We start from the raw sequence: 24975 nt of genomic DNA on the forward strand, positions 1-24975 counted from the left end.
GGCATTATACTGTGTGACTAGAATAAACTACAGCAAATGCACACTGAACACTGACTGTGGTGAATGTACTAAACGTTCTTGTGTAATCTAGTGATCCAGTGAAATGGGCACTGAGTGTCCTTATCTTACTCATGAGAAAATCCTATAAGAAATAGGATAGCCTCAGCCTGCCAGAAAGTAGGAAGTTACCACTTAACATCAGAAGAATGGCTAGTTCTGGGGAGTGAGGCCTGAAACAGACAGAGGGTTGTTGGGGATCGCAGCAGTGCTCTAGCTCTGATACAGATGGGGGCTGCAGAACTATTTCCATTGCAATTTTCTCTTACATTTTTTTCAAATTTCTTTATGTAATATATTTAGTGATTTGAAGGTATGAAAAATATACATCAGTCATAAACCACCTCCAGCACAATGAACCTACCCTGAGCAGTATGTGAGATTTACTTGCTCCCAAAAATTAATTAGAAATATATACTAGGGATTTTGTGTGGGTGTATTCAATTTCCTGTACCCAAGAGGAAGTCTATTGTAACACATTATAACACTTTTCTGATAGAAGCCTCCTCCAACCCGGGTGATGTTTCTACAATTATTGCTCTTTTTAACACAGAAGAAAATCTTCCATGGAAGCCTCTCAGAGCTTTTCCTTTACTGGCTCTGTAGGAGGCGCTGCGTTGGGGCCTCTGACCCGGAAGCACTTCAGACTTCCTTCCTGATCCAGGAGAAACATTTGCTCTCCCACATTATTTTTCCTCCAAATAGAAGATAGTCAAACTTCCCTTTCGATTTTGCATTTTTCAAAATTATATTTTTTTTGACAGGCAGAGTGGACAGTGAGAGAGAGAGACAGAGAGAAAGGTCATCCTCAAAATTATAAATTTTAATATCTATTAGGATACTTCCAAATGTTTATGTTAAAAGAGAATTTAAAGATAAATATATGTCCCACCAATTTTCATATCAAAGTGTTTTTTCCATAATACACATTAAACATAAATTTTGATGATCCTTGATATGCACACATTTCAAAATTTTAACACAAAATAATCATCTTCAGTCCTATTTTCCCAGAAGGCTTTGAAATTTCCTCATGTATAATTATGTTATCCTTCCAGCAAGATACAAGCACTATGAAAGTATATATATTCATATATATATGTATATATAAATACTGTTCTAATATTTCTTCTTGGGTATTAAATACTTAAAGGAAAATACATTACCAAAGAAAATCACTATCTTTGTGATATAATGCAAAAGTTTTAAACAATTTCTGTTCCAATATATATTGGCATCAAGAAAATGACAAATAAGTATTCACTTCCCTTGCTCACAGCATCAGTCAAAGCTGGAATCAAAAGCTGCTCTGGTAGTGGTTTCATTACAAATTTGTAATAACTTCAGTAAAATCTGCGTGACTGTGAACCCAAACGAGTTAATGATAACTAATCAGACATAGCACAGCAAAAGATGCCAGAGTGACAGGCACCTATTCTGTAAAGGGTGATTTGATGCAGTCCAAAAATATCTACCGGAAGTCACTCATGGAACACATTTTTCACAGGCAGAATAGGAGAGACTCTGGGTGACTCTGAAGGTGTTAAGCGTGCTCTCATTCATATCCCTGTCACAAACCTCAACTTTAGTAGTTTGGGAGGATCTACTCTTAATCATGTTTCATTGAACAATATATTCTCCTTGGATGCCTTTTTAAAGAAGATTGTGAAGAAGGCAACAGCAGCAGTAAACATCACATTCAGAATAATGAAAGTTGTTGTAAAACTTCCATTGTACATGTTTAATGCCCTAAGAAATAATAAGTCCATTTATCTTAACCACCCATCTATTATATTTCACATGCAAATTCAATTTATCATTTCATTTTAAGTGATATTGATGTTTTAGTCTCAGTTGTATACTGTAAATGAAAACAAAATCCATAAGATGCCCACAAGTTTATTGATTTGACAAGAGTCATGCAGTAAATAAATGGTAGACCAGCATTTAAATCAAGATTAATAACTTGATTCTTTGTTCATTTTCTCTTTCCACAAATGCTTTTAGAGGTGACTTTTGAAGAGAGATACAAAATAGATCAATTATTTATGTTCCATTTCTCCTAAGATGTTATATTGACTCATCTTTTGTGAAATAGTTAAACAACAAGAAAAATATTTTAGAAAATTTGATTAAAAAGAAAATGCAGGTAGTCAATATCATTAATACAAGATAAGTGGGAATAACATTTACCATTCTCAGTCTTCCTCTGAAACATGTGGTCATTGCTACATTGTCTTCTTTTTGAAAAAAAATATTTTATTTATTTGAAAGGCAGTTACAGAGAGGCAGAGGCAGAGAGAGAGAGAGAGAGAGAGAGAGAGAGAGAGAGAATCCATCCACTGGCTTATTCCCCAAATGTCTTTAATGACTGGACTGGGCCAGGCCAAAGACAGGAGAAAGAAGTCTCCTCCTGGACTCCCATGAAGGTGCAGTGCCCTAAGGACTTGGGCCATCCTCCACTGTCTTCCCAAGCACATAAGGAGGGGAAGGGATCAGAAGTGAACCAGCCCAGGACCTGGACAGATGTCCACATGGGATGCTGGTGCTTCAGGCCCTGGCTTTAACCTGCAGTGCCACAACACTTGCCCTTTATGATTGTTCTTTTATTTGCATTAAATTGATAACATGAGTATTTTTCACAAATATTCTACTGGAAATATGTCTCAGAAACCTACTTTTCACGAAAACAATGTTTTCTTCATGCAAATACTGCCGTTTAAAAAAATTCACACTTATCTGTTTTTGTTGTACTTCAGTCATAAAGAAAATAATAAAATATATACAAAATAATGATGATCAATGAAAATTTATTTTGAACTAATTGTCTCTGGCAGTATACTCTCTCCAACTCGATGCTTCTTGTCTATATACCAACAGCTGGCAGTTGCTCTCTCTTCCAAGTGTACAGTCAGAACCACGGACCTAAACATAGTTTACTGAAAAGAGAGTAGAGTTATAAAGTACTCAAGCTATTTTTCCACATTCTGATGTTTTATGATGAAAGAAGTAAAGGAAACACCAATTCCCTCTAGCAGTTTAATAATAACTCCATCCTTGTCTGTATATGGGAGTAGTGGTATCTACAGTTCCCAGAGGTCTGGTATCACCACTCCTTTTTCTTAACATGTCAAATAAAATTTTCTCTTAGAACATTTTAATAACAAAATTTATTTTATAATGTCACCATAAATTATTTGAATATAGTATAATGAAATAAAGTTCATAATTTTTTAATTCCTGAAGCATATTTTAATCTGCTCCATTTCTACAAAATTCTGAAAAAGTTATCCAGTGTTCATGTGTAAATCCTATTTGAAAACAAACATTAAAATTCAACTTCAACATCATAACATGACTCTACATGATATAGCCACCATTCCTTTTACCCAGAATATTATCCACACTCAATCTCAGCACCACTAGTGAAAATGTTATTGTACTCATGTTTCTTCAGTTCATCACCTTTGTGACAAGTTTAATCGAACAATTTATCTTGAGTAATTTGAAATCCAGTGGTTCTCCCTGTTGATAAGTCCACTTTCACTAAAGCACAATGATGTTTAGCATATTGAGTAACATAAATCAGTTACATTTTTCTGCCGAAAATAGCTTTTGATAAAACACCTTCCTGATGGCCTTTTTCATTTCTGTATTTCTCAGTGTGTAGATTAATGGATTGAACATAGGAGCAATGATAGTGTAAAATAGAGCGAATATTTTGTCCTCAGGGAAAGTGGTAGGAGGTCTAAGGTAGGCAAAGATTGATGGTCCAAAAAACAAAACGACTACAGTGACATGAGATCCACAGGTAGAGAGGGCCTTGCGTCTTCCCTCAGCTGAGAGATTTCTTAAGGTGATTAATATGATGATGTAAGATCCAAACAGGAGAACAAAGGTTACCAAGGCAACCAGTCCCGAATTTGCAACCACAAGGATGCCAATGAGGTGAGTATCAGTACAGGCAACTTTCAGCAAAGGGAATATATCACAATAGTAGTGATCAATTTCACTAGGGCCACAGAAAGGCAACCCAATTATCATAGAAAACTGGGAAAAGGAATGAGCAGCCCCACCAGCCCAAGCAACCATGATAAGGAGATTGCACCTAGTTCTGTTCATGATGATCGTGTAGTGGAGAGGTTTGCAGATGGCCACATTGCGATCAAAGGCCATAATTGTAAGGATAATGATTTCAATCATTCCGAAGAAGTGCATGGCAACCACCTGTAACAAGCAGTTACCATAAGAGATGGTTTTTCTTTCCACTAGGAGATCACCAATCAGTTTAGGTGTCACACAGGAGGTATAGCAAATGTCCATAGAAGACAAGTGACTGAGGAAATAGTACATTGGTTGGTGAAAAAGAGAACTGCAACGAACAGAGATGAGGATCAGAAGGTTCCCTACCAAGATGGCAAGATAACAGAGTAAGAAGAACATAAAGCAAAATACTTGTATGTTCTGGTCAGAAGAAAGACCCATGAGGATGAATTCAGATATGTTCTTCTGACTTTCCATGTAATGTTTGTTATGTCCAAATAATTAAATACCTGGGGAGAAAAGTAGGATTTTTGGTTAGTATCACACATTTTGACAAGTAATTAGAGATTTAATTTCTATCTCCTATTTAAATTTCAGTAATAAATGGAAGTTTTAAAGTAAAATTCAGTCATAAATACTAATGGTGCAAAAACACAAAGAAGCTATTTGAAATTCAGAGTTAATTTGAATTAACGATTTGTGTGTTCTATCAAAATAAATGAGAGGCATTCTAAGTCAATAAAAGATGATGGTACAAGATGCAAATGTAATAAAAGCTTTTTGATCAAGAAGTATTCAGCTTTTATCTGTTAACATGATTTATTTGTGGATTTGCATTTATTATTTTCTACATTATCACAATAGAAATTACACAAAGAAATGTAAAGGTGCACTCCAGGCAGCATATGCAATTCTTTTTTTTTTTTTTTTATTTTTGACAGGCAGAGTGGACAGTGAGAGAGAGAGAGACAGAGAAAGGTCTTCCTTTTGCCATTGGTTCACCCTCCAATGGCTGCCGCAGTCAGTGTGCTGCGGCCGGCGCATCGCGCTGATCCGAAGCCAGGAGCCAGGTGCTTTTCCTGGTCTCCCATGTGGGTACAGGGCCCAAGCACTTGGGCCATCCTCCACTGCACTCCCGAGCCATAGCAGAGAGCTGGCCTGGAAGAGGGGCAACTGGGACAGAATCTGGCGCCCTGACCAGGACTAGAACCGGGTGTGCCAGCGCCACAAGGAGGAGGATTAGCCTATTGAGCCATGGTGCCAGCCAGCATGTGCAATTCTGAGTTCTATCCATATTAAATCTCTCCTGAAGACATTCCAGTCTCCCTTTTCAGTACAAACAGAAACAGATCATTTCCTAACATGTGTATACAAGTTATAGTACCAGCACAATACTTAATCATTTTTCTTATTTTTAACAATATTTTGTGAAAATCGCAGTGTAAAGACACTTCACTTAAGAAAATAAATGACTGCATGCATGCCCTTATATAAAAGTACATGAGGCAACTAAATGTATCTTAAAAATAAATTATAAATAATAACCAAATCTGTTTATAAAAATTACAAGAGAAGTTCTTTTCTATAAAGAAGGAATCAATAAAGAGAAACTGAGTGAACTTTCCAGCACAGAGAATGAATATACTGTAGAGTTTAAAAGTAGTTTACAAGGGCTGAGAATTCTACCTAGCAGCTAAAACACCTGCTACAGCCCACATCTGAATGTATGGGTTCAATTCCCAGACCTGGCTCCTGATTCCACTTTCCTGCTAACACAAATCATAAGAGAGAGAGAGCAGTGATGACTCAACTAACTGAGGTCCTCCTCCCAGATTCTGCTTCAGTGACAGCATTTGGGGTGCAAATCAATAAATGAACATTTCTGTCTCCCTTTCCCTCTCTTCTTCTCCTTCTCCCTCACCCAGAGCCTACTCTCTTCTAAAAGAACTCCAAAATAAGCAGGAAAAAAATCAAATAGTTAGATTCCTGCCACCCTCATGGGTAACCTATATTGAATTCCTGGCTCCTGGCTTTGGCATAAGCCTGGTCCTGGCCATTGTGGGCATTTGGGGAGTTAACTAGTGGATGGGATCATGGGCTCTGTCTGTCTGTATCTCTGCCTCTCAAATAAATAATTAAAATATCTAAAAAAAGTGGCTCACCCATTTCTTATGTAGCTCTTTGCTACAAGGAAGGGAACATGTGTCAGAGAGGAAAGCAGTGGGAGGAACTACCACAGTTCTTATTTCATAATTGGTGACCATGATCACTGTAAAATACATCACAATAGTTATAAGAACAAATTTGCACTGCTCCATTATTGCTTTAAAATCATTACCATATCAGGTTTTCAGTTTCATCAACCTGACTGATAATATTCCAATCTGTTGGCTGAGGGAAATCAATTATTATACCTGTTAGAGGCACTGGCACAATAGCAATGTGAAAAACTTCAGGCAAGAAGAATTGCATTCAGTCAAGGAAAGAAATGACATTTTCTTGGAATGTTTAAGTCATCACACAAGTAAATGAAGAAAACATTTTGAAGTAAAAGTATAAATGGCTTCTAGGGAATCAATACAGCATGAGTTGCAAATAATGCAGAGAGTAAAATCTGTGGAAAAATTTACTTTCATGAATTAAAGCATAGTCTCTAAGACAGCTAACTTTAGATACTATGCTAGGGAATGCCAATCACCTCGAGGGTTCCAGGATTCATATATGTGACACCAGGTGAAATAATGTGAACTGGAGGGTGGCTACTGTCTGGTTTGTTGCAGTCTTTGATGTTGAGGCTTATGCAGAAGCCGGCAGTTAAGCAGGAGAGACAAGACATCCTGTGTGGATTTAGATAATCTCCATACATTACTCCCAACATTCATTTTATAGATCTTGTTTTCTATTACTATTCATGATGAATCTTAGCAAAAAAATTAGGATTATTTTAATTTCTCAATTCATAAGACCAATTCTCAAGTCATAAAACCTATTTCACAAGAAACTTAGCTTCCCTGAGTTTCACCTTCTGTTAACCAAAATAAATACAACAATAAGGGGAACAATGAGGAATATATGAGATTATGATATGAATCAAAGGTACGTACCTAAAAACTCACTTGTATTTTCTATATCCTTCTTTAAATTGAGGGAGTAAAAATTAGGTAAATTGTCCTGAAACAGATATAGACTCTGTAAATATTTTTAAATAAAATGAAGACTATAATAAAGGTATTAGATTGAAAACAAGAACTAATTTGAATGTAGTTAAAGTTTGGGTGGCAAAAATAAAACCAACATGAAGTTATAATTGTTTTAAACTAGAGAATTTCTTAATATTAAATTTAAGTGTGTCTATTTCCAACCTATCAAAATTATAGATTTTATTTTAATAATTTATGGTATTGTTAAATAGCCCTGCTCTCTCTTTTTGAAGAACTCTCAGTGCTGTAAAATTGCTCCTTCTATACTTTAACAAGGCTCTCTCTATATATAACAGAACATAATTCTATTGGTGTCATCAGCATGCATCTTACCATAAACTTACTTTATCCAATTTCAGTGAATATAGACAATATTAGTTGAATTGTCCTTTGAATTGTGAGATTATCTAGTGTGATTGCAGAACAGAAAGTCACTGAAAATCTGAACATCAGCTAATTTTAAATGTATATCCCAAAATTTAAACTCGGTAATGGAAAGCTAAACATTGTGAAAATAATTTACTATCATTCAAATTGTTATAGAGCACATCAATATGCATACCTTAAAATATATAAATGCTAAATAAACTTATTTATTACCCAACAAGTATTATAATATTATTACCTGCACATCGATTGTGGATGGTGTTGAAGTTAGTTTTATGTTACTCAGGAAATTATTTAGTTCATACATTTATTTCCTTGAGTTACATAGTTCCTTAGTGTTTACACCTGAAATAAAAGGTAAGATTATAAACCAGTGATTCATATCTAAGCCATAACTCTAAAGATGGCTTCAAGATTGCTCTACTCACTTATCTGTGAGGAAAAGACCATTGCTTTGCCAGCAGAGTGAAAAATACCTTGGACTCACCCTGAAGTATCTATTCATTCTGCAAGGGCATGACTGAGGATTTTAGTTGATGATACAACTTCTTGACTCCTGCTTATACAGAAAAGTAAACATGAACATTTTGAAAGATGTGCTAAAGCAGCATGTATCATGTCTTATGCCTACACCTGCAGGAAATGTGTGCTGCAAGAGCCAACTAAAGAAAGAGAGATCATAAGAATTTTTTTCAAAGTTTGAGAATTGTTTTCCCAGAAGCATATCTTGAAAGATTTTCATGAAATAACACTGATTGTCCAAGGTATTATTCCTTAATTACCTAGGGAATTTTGGGATTGTAAATCGACTTTCTACTTTCTGCGTTATTCGTTCCCTGTGCACTGTGTCTCCAGGGACTGGTACTTTTATTCACTCAGAGAACCACAGGAAATTCCATGAGTTCTAGCCAACTTCCTCCTCTAAAAATCATGAGGAAAACTTGGACACACCCAGGGAGCATTGGATTTTGTATAGAGCCCTCTATTTCTGAAGAGGAAAAAGAAAGAAAAAAATCAGAGACAGAGGCCCTTATATAATCCCAACAGAAGCCATTGACAAAATTAATACAGATCACGAAAGTCAGTAATTCCATGCTGTGTTCCACTACCCGCCCCCTGACCAGCAGCCACACCCACAGTGACCTGAACTCCTGCCATGGAGGTTTGGGGTGTGAGACACAAAGGAATACAGGGGATAAACCAAACAATACACAGAAAACGCTACACTGTGATCAGCAGGTTAGGACAAGGCTTGCATTTTTGTTGAAAAAACAGTTTTAAAAAAGGCAATTTTCCTTGAGTACTTCCATTACCATGCAGTACACAGACTCAGAATCATCTTCACTGAAACTCAGCTGGACTTCTTTCTTGTGAGCAAAACTCTGTACATCACAACACTCATGTGAGATTTCACAAAGTCGATATTTTATAACAATGTTTCTAAATCAAGTCAATTCACTTAGTAAAAAGTAATCATCATACTAGTTATGAGATTTTTTTAAAAGATTTTGTCTATTTGAGAGGTAGAGTTACAGAGAGAGGGAGAGACAGAGAGAAAAGTCTTCCATCCACTGGTTCATTGCCCAGCTGGCCCCTGCGGCTAGAGCTGGGATGATCTGAAGCCAGGATCTTCTAGGTCCCCCACATGGATTCAGGGGCCCAAGCACTACTTTCCCGGGCCATAAGCAGAGAGCTGGATCTGAAGAGGAGCAGCCAGGACACAAACCAGTGCCTTGTTACGAGACTGTTTTCAGGAAATTTACTACATGCCAGTAACTGTTTTAAAATTTTAAGTCCATTATGATTGAAATATTTTAAGAAATTTTAATGGGATTATTTTCCACATGAATTAGGTGGAACATATTTTTTCTAGACACTGCAGAATTTGCTCAACATTGCAGATTTTGCTTGAAATTTGTGACACTGTAGTTTCTGTTAATAACATTTTGAAATAAAATACATGGCAATAATACTTGAAGCAAGGAAGCACAAGCTGAGAGTGTACTCTTATGAGGCAAGTATATTATACATATAATGTTATAAAAACAGGCGGCTGGCGCCTCAGCTCACTAGGCTAATCCTCCGCCTGCGGCACTGGCACTCAGAGTTCTAGTCCCGGTCAGGGCGCCGGATTCTGTCCCAGTTTCCCCTCTTCCAGGCCAGCTCTCTGCTGTGGCCCGGGAGTGCAGTGGAGGATGGCCCAGGTGCTTGGGCCCTGCACCCACATTGGAGACCAGGAGAAGCACCTGGCTCCTGGCTTCAGATCAGTGCAGGCCGCGGTGGCCATTGGAGGGTGAACCAACGGCAAAGGATGACCTTCCTCTCTGTCTCTCTCTCTCACTGTCCACTCTGCCTGTCAAAAATAAAAAATAATAATAATAAAAAACCAGGAATCTATGTTGGAGATAAATAAAAGTAATTCTTTAAAACTTTTCTGATCCTCTTGGTAAGTATGTCTCAGAAAATAATTTTCTGCATGAATGTGCTTATATAAATGTTCATAAAAACTGAATGTATTTTGAAATTTTTGGTAATAACCAAATTTGCTTATTAAAATGACACTAAACAAAATGCCCTTCTACTGCAACTATAATTCTTTTCTGTACACAAAGAATCAATTAAGAGAGACTGATTAAACTTACCTGATCATAGTGTTGTAAGCTTTGGAGTTTAAGAATTCTGGCTACTCCACTTCCGATCCAGCTGCCTGCTAATATGCAGAGTATGGTTCTAATCCTTGGGCCCCTACACCTAATGTGGGAGACCCAAAAGAAACTTCTGGTTTCTGGCTTCAGATGCACTCAGCTCTGGCCTTTGCAGCCATCTGGGGAGTGAACCACCGGATGCAAGACCTCTCTCTCTCTCTCCCTCTGTCTTTACCTTTCTCTGTAACTCTTTAAATAAATAAAAGTAAATCTTTACAAAAAAAAAAAAAAAAGAAACTTCATAACTTCACTCAATCATGGTGCATAGAAGTGGAGCCATTGGGAAGTGATTGGATTAGATAAAGGAGCTGGGGTGGAGAACCCTTGATTGGATCCTGGTGACTTTATAAGCAAAGTGAGAAGAACCACAGACAGAAAGATATAGCCAGATGTGTAAGCCCTGTCTCCTGCGTATGATGCACTGTACCACTCAGAACTCTGCTAGCAAGAACATCACCAGAGGCCAAAACAGAGCCTGCCTAACTGTTTACCTCCAGACCCATGAGCCAAAATAAATGTCTTTCCTTTATAAAGGTGAAAATGTAGATTACACAGGTTAAGCATTCAGCCTAGCAGTTAAAACATCTGCTGCATCCTGCATCTGGGCACATGGGTTCAATTCCCAGTTCTGTCTCCAGATTCCAGTTTCCTGCTAATATAGACCCTGAGAGAGAGCAGTGATGGCTCAAGTAATTGAATTTCTGCTCCCAGTTTCTGCTCAGATGTAGGATTTCGGAGTCACACCAATAGATGTCTGTTTCTCTCTCTCTCCCTCCCTCTCTCTGTCTCTAACTCTCTCCCTCTCTCTCTGTCTTTCCCTCCCATGTCCACAGTCTACTCCTCTCTAAGTTAAACAGTAGATCACCTAATTGCTGTTTACTTATCTCCAATAAGGAAGGAAACATCTATCAATGAAGCAATGAAAACTACAATTCTCATCTCATAATTGGCAACTGAGATCACTGTAAATTATAGTACTATAAAAGGACAAATTTTGCTGTACCCATTTTTTGCTTTTAAATTATTACACAATATCAGGTTTCCAGGTAACCTTATACTCCTGAAAGATTAACCCTACATTAAGTAAAGAGTTCAACAAATAGTATGAAAAAAAAAAAAAAAGTGGTTCTCACCAGTTAAGACAAGGGCTATTCAGGATCACCTCATCTAAAAGCATCAATTTCAGTTCCACAGACTACATTTTAGGTACTCTATTAGTTACCACACATCAAGGAGAACATATGGGATTTGTCTTTTTGGGACTGGCTTATTTCACTAAATATAATGGTCCCAGTTTCATCCATTTGGTTGCAAAGGACAGATTTCATTTTTTACTACTATGTAGTATTCCATAGTGCACATATACCATAATTTCTTTATTCAGTCTTCAGTTGATGGGTATCTGGGTTGATTCAACATCTTAGCTATTGTGAATTGAGCTGCAATAAACATGAGGGTACAGATAACTCTTTCACATACTGATTTTTATTTCCTTTGGGTAAATTCCCAGGAGTCGGATGGCTGGGTCATATGGTAGAAGTAATTTCAGATTTCAGATGTATCTCCACACTGTCCTCCATAGTAGCTAAACCAGTTTACATTCCCACCAACAGTGGGGTAGGGTACCTGTTCCCCCATATTCTCGTCAGCATTTGTTTTTTGATTTCTTTATGAAAGTCATTCTAAATAGGATGAGGTGAAACCATATTGCGGTTTCAATTTGCATTTCCATAATGGATTTTGATTCTGAGCATTTTTTCATATGTCTGTTGGATATTTGAATTTCCTCTCTTGAAAAATGCCTGTTCAAGTCTTTTACCCATTTCTTAACTAGCTTGTTTGTTGTGCTGTTGATTAGTTTCTTGATGTTTTTATAGATTCTGGATATTAATCTTTTATCAGTTGCATAGATTGAAAATATTTTCTCCCATTCAGTTAGTTGCCATTTCACTTTGCTTACTGTTTCTTTTGTAGTCCAGAAGCTTCTGAAGTTGATGTAATCTCAATTATCAATTTTGGCTTTGATTGTCTATGCTTCTGGGGAATATTCTGAGAACACTTTGCCTATGCCAATATCTTGCAGGGTTCCCCAATGATCACTAGTAATTTGTTGGTATTGGGTCATTGATTTGGGTCTTTAATCCATTTTGAGTGGATCTTTGTGCAAGGTGTAAGGTGGGGTCTTGCTTCATACTTCTGCATGTGAAGGTCCAGTTTTCCCAGCAGCATTTGTTGAAGAGACTGTCCTTGCTCCAGGGATTGATTTTAGCTACTTTGTCAAAGATAAGTTGGATGTAGAAGCATGTATTCATTTTTGGAGTTTGATCTATCCATTGCTGAAAGTGGGGTGTTGAAATCCCCCATTGATATTGTATTGGAGTCTATGTATCCCTTTAGATCCATTAACATTGCTTTTACATAGCCAGGTGCCCTGTAATTGGGTGCAGTTTGAGTCCCAGAGTCACTGATATGTTTGGAGGCTTTGTCACCTCACAGCCCTACATGCGTGCCCAGCCCCTTGTCAATCCTCCAAGTAGACTTGGTTTCCTCTCAGCTGGTTGCTGTGCACAACTGTTACGCATGTCCATTTCCGATCTTGCTCCCTGATGATAGCCAGGGAGAAGCTGCAGAAATGTTGCAAGAGTTGGGCCCCTGTCACCCATATGGAGGACCTGGATGAAGCCCCTGGCTGCTGACTTCAGCCTAGCTCTGCCCTGTCCTTTGCAGCCATCTGGGGAATGAACCACTGGATATAAGTTTGTATTTTTTTTCCTCTCTCTCTCTCTCATCTCTATCTCTATCTCTATCTCTATCTCTATCTCTATCTCTATCTCTATCTCTGTCTTTCCTCTCTGTAACTCTGGCTTAATGATAAATAATTTTTGTTTGTTTGTTTTAGATTTAAAAGCAAAATTTTTTTAGAGTCAAACACCTCCAGTCGAGCAGCATGGAGGGGGGCACCTATTGAGGAAAAACCTGAAAGTATATTGTGGCAGTGGAGTTTTAGGCACAATATTGGAGGGAAAAAAATTGACAATCAGATTGACACTCAGTTACAAGGAGGGGATACAACCCATCAAAAGACCTGATTTGGGGGCCAGCTGTGGCACAGTGGGTTAAAGCCCTGGCCTGAAGCACCTGTATCCCATATGGGCACTGGTTCAAGTCCCAGCTGCTCTACTTCCAATCCAGCTCTCTTATGGCCTGGGAAAGCAGTAGAAGGTGGCCCAAGTCCTTAGGCCCCTGCACCCACATGGGAGTCCCAAAACCTCCTGGCTCCTGGCTTCAGATCAGCACAGTTCTGGCCTTTGAGGCCAATTGGGGAGTGAACCAGTGTATGGAAGACCTCTCTCTCTCTCTTTCTTTCTGCCTCTCCTCTCTCTGTGTAACTCTGACCTTCAAATAAATAAATAAATCTTTAAAAAAAAAAAGACCTGATTTGTAATCCTTTATCCTGTCTGGCTTGTTCATGATAAAACAAAGAGCCACCAGAAAGGTAGGATATTTAATTTACTTTACAATAAACTGGGAGCTCAGTAGGAATTGCCACTTCCTTGCTGTTTTCTTGATAGGATTGGAAGCTTTCAAGCAGTGGGCAGGTAGGCAAAAATTGGAAACCAGAGTTTCCAGTTGCTGAAGCCTTGCTGTTGTCTCCTATTTTTAAAATACCACCTCCTTTCAGGGTATAGTCCACATATGCTCTTTATTGCCATTTAAAATATCTATGAAAAGCAAATATTTTTCCCTTAATTCCACTGATGATTAGTGACAGTGCTCTGTGCCTCAGTTTTTCTGATGAATCGTTTCAACTGTATTATTTATTTCTCCAGTGTACGAGTTACCATAAATATAGTTGAAATGAAATGTTCAAAGACTAGAAATTCAGCAGGCTTCTCGGTGTGATTTCTCTTTGAAGGGACCCAGTTAGCCATGACTAGGTTGCCTTCTAAGCTTCACAGTCAATGCCCTGTTTCATAAGACTGAAAAAAATCCTTGCATACATACTTTCCTAATCAAATGAAAGAAGAAAAATTCTTTAATTTCTATGAAGTTTTTTTAAAATTTTTTGTTTTAAAGTCATGAAATATCAAGATCAGATAGAAAAAATAGCAATTTTATTTACTCTATAAATATTTGTGTATTTATACATAAATTATGGCATTTTTAAATAAGCCCTCCTTATGGCCCAGGTGCTTGGGCCCTGCACCCCATGGGAGACCAGGAAAAGCACCTGGCTCCTGGTTCCTGCCATCGGATCAGCGCGGTGCGCCGGCCGGCCGCGGCGGCCATTGAAGGGTGAACCAACGGCAAAGGAAGACCTTTCTCTCTGTCTCTCTCTCTCACTGTCCACTCTGCCTGTCAAAAAATAAAAATAAAAATAAATAAATAAATAAATAACCCCTCCTTGATACTCTAGAACCAAAATATTACGTGTTGTTATAGATTGAAGAGGCTATATCCCAGAACTCAGTTTGTACATTCAGTAACCAAATAGGTATTGTGTTCTAATTCTGCAATGAGATACCTTATATCTTCCTTGTGTATACAGAGTTATATTCCTGAAGTGGAAGGGAACTTGGAACATCGTTAACCCAGAAGTCATTTTACAAGGAAGACAAAGTAACAAATAATATGTCAACTTGTTCAGGGACATAAAAGTTGTGCCCACACTTGAGAAAAATCAAACCATATAAAACCCTGCTGGAAAGTCCTACTGATGGGAAATTTCCATTCCTCAGGGTAATTGGGTGGCAATTCCACAGGTCTGTGGCTGTTCAGAGGAACCTCTTCAAATTCTAGTTGTAAATCAAGAAGTTTGCTCTTGCCTCCTTCTTTCCTCTCTCATGAGACAATATTGGCAGTTGTACTGAGACACAGTGGGGAACAGTCTCTCTGGACTGCCAAGGATGCTCTTCACTGATTGCTTAAATGTACCAGTAGAGTTGGAAAAACCATGACATTTTGACCAGCCACTGAATGGACTTTTTCCTATAGATAATAGGAAACTGCCATCCCCAGAAACTTCAAGGAATTGGTCAGTGGTAAGATTTGTAATATACACATTTATAATTTCAGAGCAGATTTCAAATTATGAGGTGGTGCTTAACCATGGAGGTGTCATGTACAGGCAAGCTTATAAACGCTTAGCTCTATCAATATTAACTATCTTCTTGGGTTAGTCACATAACCTTTCTGTTTCTCAGACTCCTTATCTTTAATTGGGACACACAACTGAGCAGAATGAAATAATATGTGTGATAATAACATATGCAGAATAAACATGTGTAAAGGAATAATTCATGCAGAACCTTATGGAGATCACTTGACTCATAGTAAGTACTAAAGAAACAGCAGGTGTTCAAATGCAATCCACTTTTATTCTCTTTGGTTAGAGTGCCTATTCCTTCAACTGTAATTACATTAGAAGTATGTTCAGCTCTTTCTCTTCATTTAAAACCTAATCACTTGGAAATGTAGCAAATGCACATTTTTGGCATAGCACAACAATAGGAATTTATTTATTCTCTTAAATATTCTCATTTACCATTCAGCCTTTAACACTCCTCCAAGCCCAGTGTTTCAGCCTAAAAAACAAGATTTTTTGAAGCTGTGTGAAGAACAGTTGTGTAGACAAATGGTAAATTCGAATGCTACCATATCATTAAAATGGCCCTTGATATAGAGTTAGTATTTATTATTTCTTTGGCAATCTACTAGGAAAAGGCAAGAGAAGCACACTAATATAAGAAACAGAGACATGAATCACAGAGTGGAGTTTCCTAATGTTATGTATAACATTAAATTTCTCTATGTGTATTTGTCATGATAAATAGCATTAGATTCTTCAGAACTGTTAAGGCAAATTTAAATATCCACCATTATGAATTGTTTTTGTGTTAGTTTTATTGACTTTGTCTCATTTAAATGGGATAAATCACTAAGCTGTCAGAAAAAAAATAAAGAAATTGAGGTGTCCACCAAGAAGGACAAAAGTGGGAACTTTTGTTTACAAGGTCACTGCCCCTGGAGCTGGTCCAGTGCCTAGAATCCCTGGTGCAAGGGGGCCCTGAGCAATCTCCGGGGCTGCTCTCATGTTTTCAGTGAGTGTATTTATAGAAAGGAGAGACCATAAACATGCTAAGAAAAAGATGGACAGAATAAATTTCAGGATTTGCAGAATGTGAATGTAAGATTGGTATCAAGTATGTGCAGAGAGTGGAAAGAACTGACTCCATTGTGTGGTTATTATTGGAAGGCATGAATTAGTTTAACAGTTTTAAGATCAGATTATGGCTGGCACTGCGGCTCACTAGGCTAATCCTCCACCTGCAGCGCCGATACCCAAGGTTCTAGTCCCGGTTGGGGCACCAGATTCTGTCCGGGTTGCTCCTCTTCCAGTCCAGCTCTTTACTGAGGCACGGGAAGGCAGTGGAGGATGGCCCAAGTGCTTGGGCCCTGCACCGGCATCAGAGACCAGGACTAAGCACCTGGCCATTTGGGGGATGAACCAACAGAAGGAAGATCTTTCTCCCTCTCTCTCTCTCTCTCTCTCTCGCACTGTCTAACTCTGTTCTGTCCAAAAAAATAAAAAATCAGATTATGTGATATGTTAGTGTATTACTTCTACTTATGAAAATTAGTTACATTGTATAGGCAATAAAATTATTTCCAAACCCAGTCTCCTTTGTTGGGAATGGTTTAGATGATGGGAAAGTGTCCTATACCTTCCTGTCTCCTTCAGATCTGGAGCCTACAACGTCCTCCCCTCTACTCGATCATCCAGTACAGAATACATTTTTGAGAACTATAGTCATCCTAAATCTATCTAATTGTATTTGCTACCCATTATACAATCTGTCTCCCTCCCATGCTTTTCCCAGTTTCTAGTGTTCACCGTTTTAACATCAGATTGACTATTTTAACTTCTGGTTTATTTTATTTTATCTATGATCTCCGGTTTCATCCATTTTTGCTACAAATTAACGCAGTTATGGAGGATACTATGAAAGCTCCTCAAAAAACTAAAGCACAACCATTATGTCACTCAGCTTTCCCAATTCTTGGGACGTATCCAAAGGAAATAACACCAGCAAATTTAAGACATCCAGAGCCCCCATGTTCATTACCGCCCTGTTCACAGAAACCGAGATGTAGAATCAAATGGGGTGTGGGTTGTTGGATGAATGGATATGGAAAATGAGGTTATTATTCTGCCATAAAAAGAATGAATCCTTGTATATTTTATTTTACTTTTTATCTGGTAGATTAAGAATTTATTTCTAACATCTGAACAAGAAGAATTTTTGTTTTTATTTTTTCATTTAACATCATGTAAAAATACAACTTTTTCTCCTAATATTGTTAATTAGAATTTAATTCATAGCATCGTGTACTATTAATTTATGATAGATTGATTTACATAAATATATTCCTATTCCTATTCAGGTATTACTCAGTTTTCACTGTTATAAATGACATCATCACTCATTTCCATTGTAAAATTTCTCCACTTCATTTTACTTTTAGGATACATTTTTAGTAATAAGATTATCTAGTATAAAAATGCAAATGTATTTGCAGTTCTGAATATATTTATTAAAACATTTTCCAGAATAATTACATGAAGAATGCAAGTTCATTACAATGTTAGAATGCATACAGTAAATAATAATATGATTTTAAAAATATTTTATTCTAAGGACTGATTCAGTTTTTCAGCTAATTTGTGTTTGTAGACACTGCTCAGAATTAAAATTATCATCTGTATTTCAAAGCTTTCTTCTAATTTTCCTTTGCAAACAATTCATATCAACTCTGTATTTCAAAATTAATCACTCAAGCAACTTAAAGAAGTGCTGTTCTCTCTTTTAAAAGAGAAAAAGCTGAGACATACCGGTTTGCTAAATGGCACATGACTACAAAACAGTGAGGCTTTAACCAAGGAAGGTGAGCTTACTTATGAAAAACTGAGTCAAAATTAGAAGTAACTGTATGGATAACACCTGGAAAAGTTTTCTTTGGGTAAGGTGATCTTTTTATTTTTCTTATTTGAGAGAACAGTAAACATAATTGATAATAATGCTTGATCAAAAGCAACATTCTCAAATTTGATCCCAAACAAAATAACAGGACAAAAGTAGTTAAATTATATACAAATATCTCTGCTTTAGAACAAAATCATAAAAATTTGAAGTGTGTGTGTGTGTGTGTGTGTGTGTGTGTGTTTGGGAGCCTATTTGATCAGATTGGGCCACAGTGTATAATTAATTACAAATAATAATAAAATTTCAAATTTCTGACATGGACTCAACACATTCTGTGTTTCTTAGCCAGTTGGTTGTTTTAAGTCTTAATATCAGTTTTTAAAATATTTATTTATTTATTCAAAAGGTAGAGTTACAGAGAGGCAGAGGCAGAGAAAGAGAGAGGGAGGGGGAGAGTTGTCTACTACTTGCTAGTTCACTCCCAAAAGTCCACAACAGTTGGAGCTGAGCTGAGCCAAAGCCAGGAGCCAGGAGCTTCTTCCAGGTCTCCCACATGTGCAGGGACTTGGGCTGTCTTCTACTGCTTTCCCAGGCCATAGCAGAGAACTGGACCAGAAGTGCAGCAGCTGGGACTTGAACTGGAACCTATATGGGATGCTGTCACTACAGGAAGCAGTTTTACCCACAGCATCACAGCGTTGGCCCCTTAATATCATTTTGACAAACAGCTTTATGAGTTTGCATCATCTGATTTGTTTTCTTCATCAATGTGCCCCATCCAAACATGGAGAGGAATTAGTTTGAAACTGTAGAATAGCTACCCCAGCTCTGAAATGTCTTTTTTGAAAAATAAAACTTCTTACCCTGGTGATGCAGTGTAAGGGCTTGGATTTTGCGGCAGGTATTCTGTGTTTATTTCCCAGATCAATCCAGCAGGCATTTGGCCTGACAGTTAAGATACTGGTTAGAATGCTACATTTCATATCAGACTTCCTGGCTCAGTTTCCCAATTCTGTCTTCACACTAATGCAGATCTTACATGCACCAATAATGGCTCAAGTGGTTGTGGTACCTGCTATCCAGAGCAGACCTGGATTGATTTCCCAGTTTCCCAACTTCCAGCTACAAACTGGCCTGGCTCTGGCTGTTGGGCATTTACAGGGTTTGCAATGGGGGTGGAAACAGAAGATGTGAGCACTATGCTCTGTCATTATCTATCTCTCAAATATCTCTAAAAACTATTAGAATATAGAGTTTAAAAACATTTGTAAGAAAATCTCATATTAAGCATCTGTTTGCTAAAACTCTGTAAGCACATTTTTTCAGCAATGAAATGCAGATAATATCTAACACAGGCTGTTTTCATTCATCACAGGTACGGAATAATTGCTTTCCTTGAATTATTTTGTTTAGTTATCATATAACATTTTCAAATGGGTTTATTTTTATAAACTCCTGTTCTCTTGTAAAAAATGATGGTTAAAAAACTAACACATGCTACATTCTTCTTATATGTTAAGTATATAATCACACAATTTGTCCATAGATCCTTCGCTTTATCGGGAATGAGACAGAAATATTTGAGAAATAGACATGGTTCTCAAGTGTATCTTAACAGTGTGCCACTGACTCTATTTCTAGATCAGGGAGGCAGCGTGCTGATTAGAGAAGGCTTGTGAGTCACCCTGTTCCTATTCCATGAATGAAATTCAACTGTGCTCCTCCTTTCCTTAAAACCTGGATACAGATTGAGATTGCTTCTCAGTGATTCACTACAGGACAACACTAATAAATGATCATAAAGCTGACATTTGCCGCCCATCTCTACCACACGTGGATGCTCCCTTTCACCCATCCTGAAACTCCTTCTTAGAATTAGAGTGTTGCTCCAACTCAGTTCTTGCAGACCTCTCATCATGACCTTCAACACATTTCTAATTTTGTGTTCTCAGTGAAATTTAAGTTCTTAAACTAATTTTGTTCTTAGACAATGGGTGCCCCACATGGTTCACGACTTTACCACTATAAGCTGGCATGGAGCAAATTTTTCTTGTAATTGAGAAATATAAATATCCCCTATTGTAACTTTCACATTTTCCTTGTAAAACATGCAGAACCAAAGCTTTGTAACTGAATTTGTCCTCCTGGGGCTTTCACAGAATCCCAAAGTTCAGAAAATAGCATTTGTTGTATTCTTATTTGTATACCTAGCAGCTGTCGGGAGCAACTTGCTAATTCTAGTGACCATCCTCTGTAGCCCTGCCCTGCTGGGCTCCCCCATGTACTTCTTCTTGGCTTTCCTGTCTTTCCTGGATGCCTGCTTCTCCTCCGTCATCACCCCGAAGATGATTGTGGATTCCCTCAATGAGAGGAAAACCATCTCCTTTGAAGGCTGCATGACCCAGATCTTTGCTGAACATTTCCTGGCCGGTGCAGAAGTGATCGTCCTCACGGTCATGGCCTATGACCGCTATGTGGCCATTTGCAAGCCTCTGCACTACTCTTCTATCATGAACTGGAGGCTCTGTGGGATCCTGGTGGGGGTGGCCTGGGCAGGTGGTTTCTTGCATTCCATCATCCAAATGCTTTTTACTTTCCAGCTTCCCTTTTGTGGCCCTAATGTCATTGATCACATCATGTGTGACTTGTACCCATTGCTGAAGCTGGCCTGCACTGATACTCACATCTTTAGAATTGTGGTGATTGCAAACAGTGGGTTGATCTGTATTGTCATCTTCTCTTTGTTGCTTGTCTCCTACAGTGTTATCTTACTCTCTCTGAGAACACATAGTGCTGAAGGGCGGGGAAAAGCTCTCTCTACCTGTGGGGCTCACATTACTGTTGTGATTTTGTTTTTTGCCCCTTGCATTTTTATGTACGTAAGACCTCCATCTGCTTTTGCCTCTGATAAGGTAGTGGCAATATTTTGCACTGTTCTAACTCCCTTGCTCAATCCTTTGATTTACACTTTCAGGAATAAAGACATGAAAAATGCCATGAAGAAATTATGGAAACAGTTGGTGTTGGTTTCTAATAAAAATTAAAAATTTGGAATGGGTGTTTGGAAAAGCAGTCAAACTGTTACTTGAGACACCTGCATCCCTCCTGGTAGTGGCTGGTTTGAGTCAGAGCTCCTCTCCTTCTGATCCAGCTTCCTGCTCATGCACACTCCAGTTCATGGCTCAGGTTCCTTGGTGTCTACAGCACACATGGGGCATTCAGATTGAGTTTGAGGCTCCAGTCTTTGGGCTAACCCAGCTGTAGCTATTGCACGCAATTGGGGAGAGAACCTGAACACCAGAACTCTGTCTCTCCCTGTCTGTCATTCTTTCTTTCAAATAGTAAGTCAAAATAAATAAATATAATTTTAAAATAAAACATTAAATGTTTTAAAAACTTTAAATTGAGAATAAAAAATCAAAATGGGGCCCACCATGATGGCATAATATGTAAAGCTACACAATTATTGTTAGTGAAAATTTTTAAAAAGTGCCAGTTCATGAATATTCCCCAATTCCTGGTATTAAAATAATTCTGCATTTCCCCAGAGTGGAACAACAAGGAAATGCAACTCTAAGGGGCAACTTCTTAGCTCTTCTAACACTGCATATGCTTTAATGAGTTTCAAACTTTGCGATTCTGTGTTTTTATAGTCAAATAGTATGAAAAAGCTGAAATTTGGGGAGAAGGAACTTCATCTTTTCATAGAACATACAAACTTGGAAATCTAGTTACCCTCTCAGGAATACAGAATTATAAAGAGTTCTCTCATGCATATTTTGAATTCTGTAAATACTTAGAGCAAGTTTATATTCCAAAATATGAAAGACAGAGACCAAAGATTACAGTGTCTTAAGTTACAGAAAGTTTATTCTTTCTGGAGTAAAGTCACAGGTAAATTATTCAGTGAGATGGGGAGTCTCCTCTTCTTTATCCATTGATGTAAGCACCTTCCTTGTTGTACTAGTGGTTATACTAGTTATCCCTTAGAGCCTTTGCATTAAAAGTGTGAACGACTCTGTGGAATCATTGGAATGTCTTGGGAGGTTATTAGAAATGCAGAATCATAGGTTCCACTGTACTCTTAATGAATCACAATTTGAATTTAAACTTGGATGCTTCATGGGGACTTGACACTTTGAAAAGCATTGCCAGAGAGAACTTCCACCTGCATTGTGACCAGGCAGCCTGGTATCAGATATCAATCATGGGGCATAAACCTGAGGAGCATACATCTAGCATTTAGATTTCAGCATGGAAGCCATGCATAACCTTTGTGCTTACATCCGATAGATAAAAACTTCCTCACTGAGTTACATCAAGATGCAAAGTAAATGCAGAATTGTAGGCTTTGCCTAGGCAGCCTTGAAGACAAGTACCAGGATCCTCTGTCACAGACACCTGACACCAGAAACATCCACAGAATCATTTTTCAATGAAAATTAAATACAATTCAGAAAATATTTAGTAAGTCCCTATTACTGGCAAGTACTATTCTGGGTAATAGTGAAAAACAAAACTTCTAACCTCATAGCTAATATTCTGTATTCTAGTGGATTAGATTTTCTAAAAGTTTAAGTGTGGGGCAAATGTGTGGTGTAGTACTTACAATATTGCTTGGGATGGCTGCAACCTGCATGTGAGTAACTGAGTTTGAGTTGGAAGCTGCACTTCCAACTTCCGCTTTCTGCTAATGTGCTCTATGGACAGCTTAAGTAGTTGAGTCCCAGCTCAAGCTCATGTGGCATTCTGGCTCCTGGCTTCCTACTTGCCCACTCTGGCTGCTGAGGGCATTTGGAAAATGAACTCACAAAGTGAATTACTCGCTCTCTCTCACATACACTTTCAAATGTTTCACATATACTTTCAAATGTTAGACAAAAGTCTAACATGGGTCAGTACTGTGGCATAGCCTGTAAAGCTGCTGCCTGCAACATCAGCATCCCATACCCTGACATCCCATAGGGATGCTGGTTTGAGTATCAGCTTTTCTACTTCTGATCCAGCTCTATGCTAATGTGCCTGGGAAAATAGTGTAAGATGGCCCAACTACTTGGGCCCCTGCACCAAGGTGGGAGACTTGGAGAAACTGCCTGGCTCCTGGCTTTGGCCTGACACAAAACTGGCCATTTAGGACATTTGGGAAGTGTACAAGTAGATAAAGTCTCTCTCTCCCCCTCCCTCCCTCCCTCTCTCTCTCCCCCTCCCTCCCTCCCTCTCTCTCTCCCTCCCTCTCTCCCTCTCTCTCTTTCTCTGTAACTCCGCCTTTCAAAAATATAAAATAAATCTTTTAAAAAAATTAAAAGTCCAACAATACATATAGGAGCTTTGGGAGTTTCCATGATGGAAAAGGATTAATGAAGAGACTGGAGATATTTCTAGGGACTGTCAGACTTTTTAGAGAAGTTGTTTTCAGGTTGTGCCTGCCGGACCTTTTTCTTCATGATTCTTCTCCCTTCAAACCATGGCTCTTCACTAGATCCCCTTACCCTCAGACCAGTAATAAAGAGAATCGGTTAAGGTTTCAGCCCTAAGGTGAACATATCTTTGATCTCTGGCCTTCCAGCAGCCTCAGCTGAAGCGAGGCTGTTTTCTCTTCTTCTGTTCTCATGCAAAAGCCTGGGGATGAGATTTGGTTTTGATTGCTTCTCACCATTATTTCCAGTTTTCATGCATGCCCTCTTCCCCAGTATATGATATTATTCCTGTTTTTTTCATCTCAATTTTATTGTGCCAGTCTCCATTCCCTCTTAATCAGACTCACCTACCTCTTCTAGGGTTATTCCATTGTATTCTCAGTGGAGTTGTCTCCTTGCTCACTGTCACTCAACATGATGTTGGTTTACCTCTTGTAGTCCTAACATATACTTAGAAAATCCTTCAAAAATATTGGTGAATAAATAGACCCACTTACTTCTAGCAATCATGTCCTTAAGTTGATCTCTGCTGCTCAACCAAATGACTATGCCCTCCCTAGACTTACCATTGCCATCAGTTAAAACCTCTGCGGTCTCAATTTCACCTTCACAGATTTTCCACAACTTCTCCATAAAATCTGCTTCCTTGCACTGTACCCAATGCCAACAATTCTTTGTCCCCATCATGACATAAATATCATTATTGCTGGCAACATTAGTATGACTGTAGCCATGATCCTGGGTAAGAAAATGTGGAAGATTGCCCTGTTTCTTAATTATTCTTTCCCCCTAGTTAATGACATGAATTACCATCTCACTTCCTTTCACTGGCTGCTAAATCATGGTTTGTCAATGAAATTGCAAATCTCCTGCACTAACACTTTGTGATTTCTATTCCTCCATTACTGTGAATTTTTCTATGTAACATTTATTGTCATGTAACATTCCATAAAGTTTATTTATTTATTTTTATTGTATATACACTAGAATTTAAACTATATAATAGGGCTGAGATTTCTGGATCAAAACAACAACAACAACAATGAACAAAAAAAATACTGTTAAATCCATAGTGCCTAGAATAGAGTTTCCATATTGACATTAGATGGTCAATAAAGACTAACTGAATTAATAAATGAATGATAATAAAATAGGTTTCTGCTCCAGGATGGAATGTAAC

At 38.0% G+C, this 24975-nt stretch overlaps 2 protein-coding genes across 2 annotated transcripts; one reads left to right on the forward strand and one right to left on the reverse strand.

Annotated features, from left to right (window-relative positions):
* Window positions 1–3528: 3528 nt before the first annotated feature.
* Window positions 3529–4578, reverse strand: LOC100338296 (olfactory receptor 4P4-like). Its single transcript, XM_008272800.3, has one exon. It carries the CDS (start codon window positions 4576–4578, stop codon window positions 3643–3645), a length of 936 nt encoding a protein of 311 aa, XP_008271022.3. The 3' UTR covers window positions 3529–3642.
* Window positions 4579–20486: 15908 nt separating this feature from the next.
* On the forward strand, window positions 20487–21422 carry LOC100338298 (olfactory receptor 4C15-like). Its single transcript, XM_002709117.2, has one exon. The coding sequence runs from the start codon at window positions 20487–20489 to the stop codon at window positions 21420–21422; it is 936 nt and encodes a 311-aa protein (XP_002709163.2).
* The last annotated feature ends 3553 nt before the right edge of the window (window positions 21423–24975 follow it).

Source organism: Oryctolagus cuniculus, chromosome 1, assembly GCF_964237555.1.
Source record: "Oryctolagus cuniculus chromosome 1, mOryCun1.1, whole genome shotgun sequence".
Taxonomy (NCBI): Eukaryota; Metazoa; Chordata; class Mammalia; order Lagomorpha; family Leporidae; genus Oryctolagus; species Oryctolagus cuniculus.

Bases quoted from the DNA above. Each gene is read 5' to 3' on its own strand.
- LOC100338296 (XM_008272800.3), bottom strand. From the start codon at position 4,578: ATGGAAAGTCAGAAGAACATATCTGAATTCATCCTCATGGGTCTTTCT.
- LOC100338298 (XM_002709117.2), top strand. From the start codon at position 20,487: ATGCAGAACCAAAGCTTTGTAACTGAATTTGTCCTCCTGGGGCTTTCA.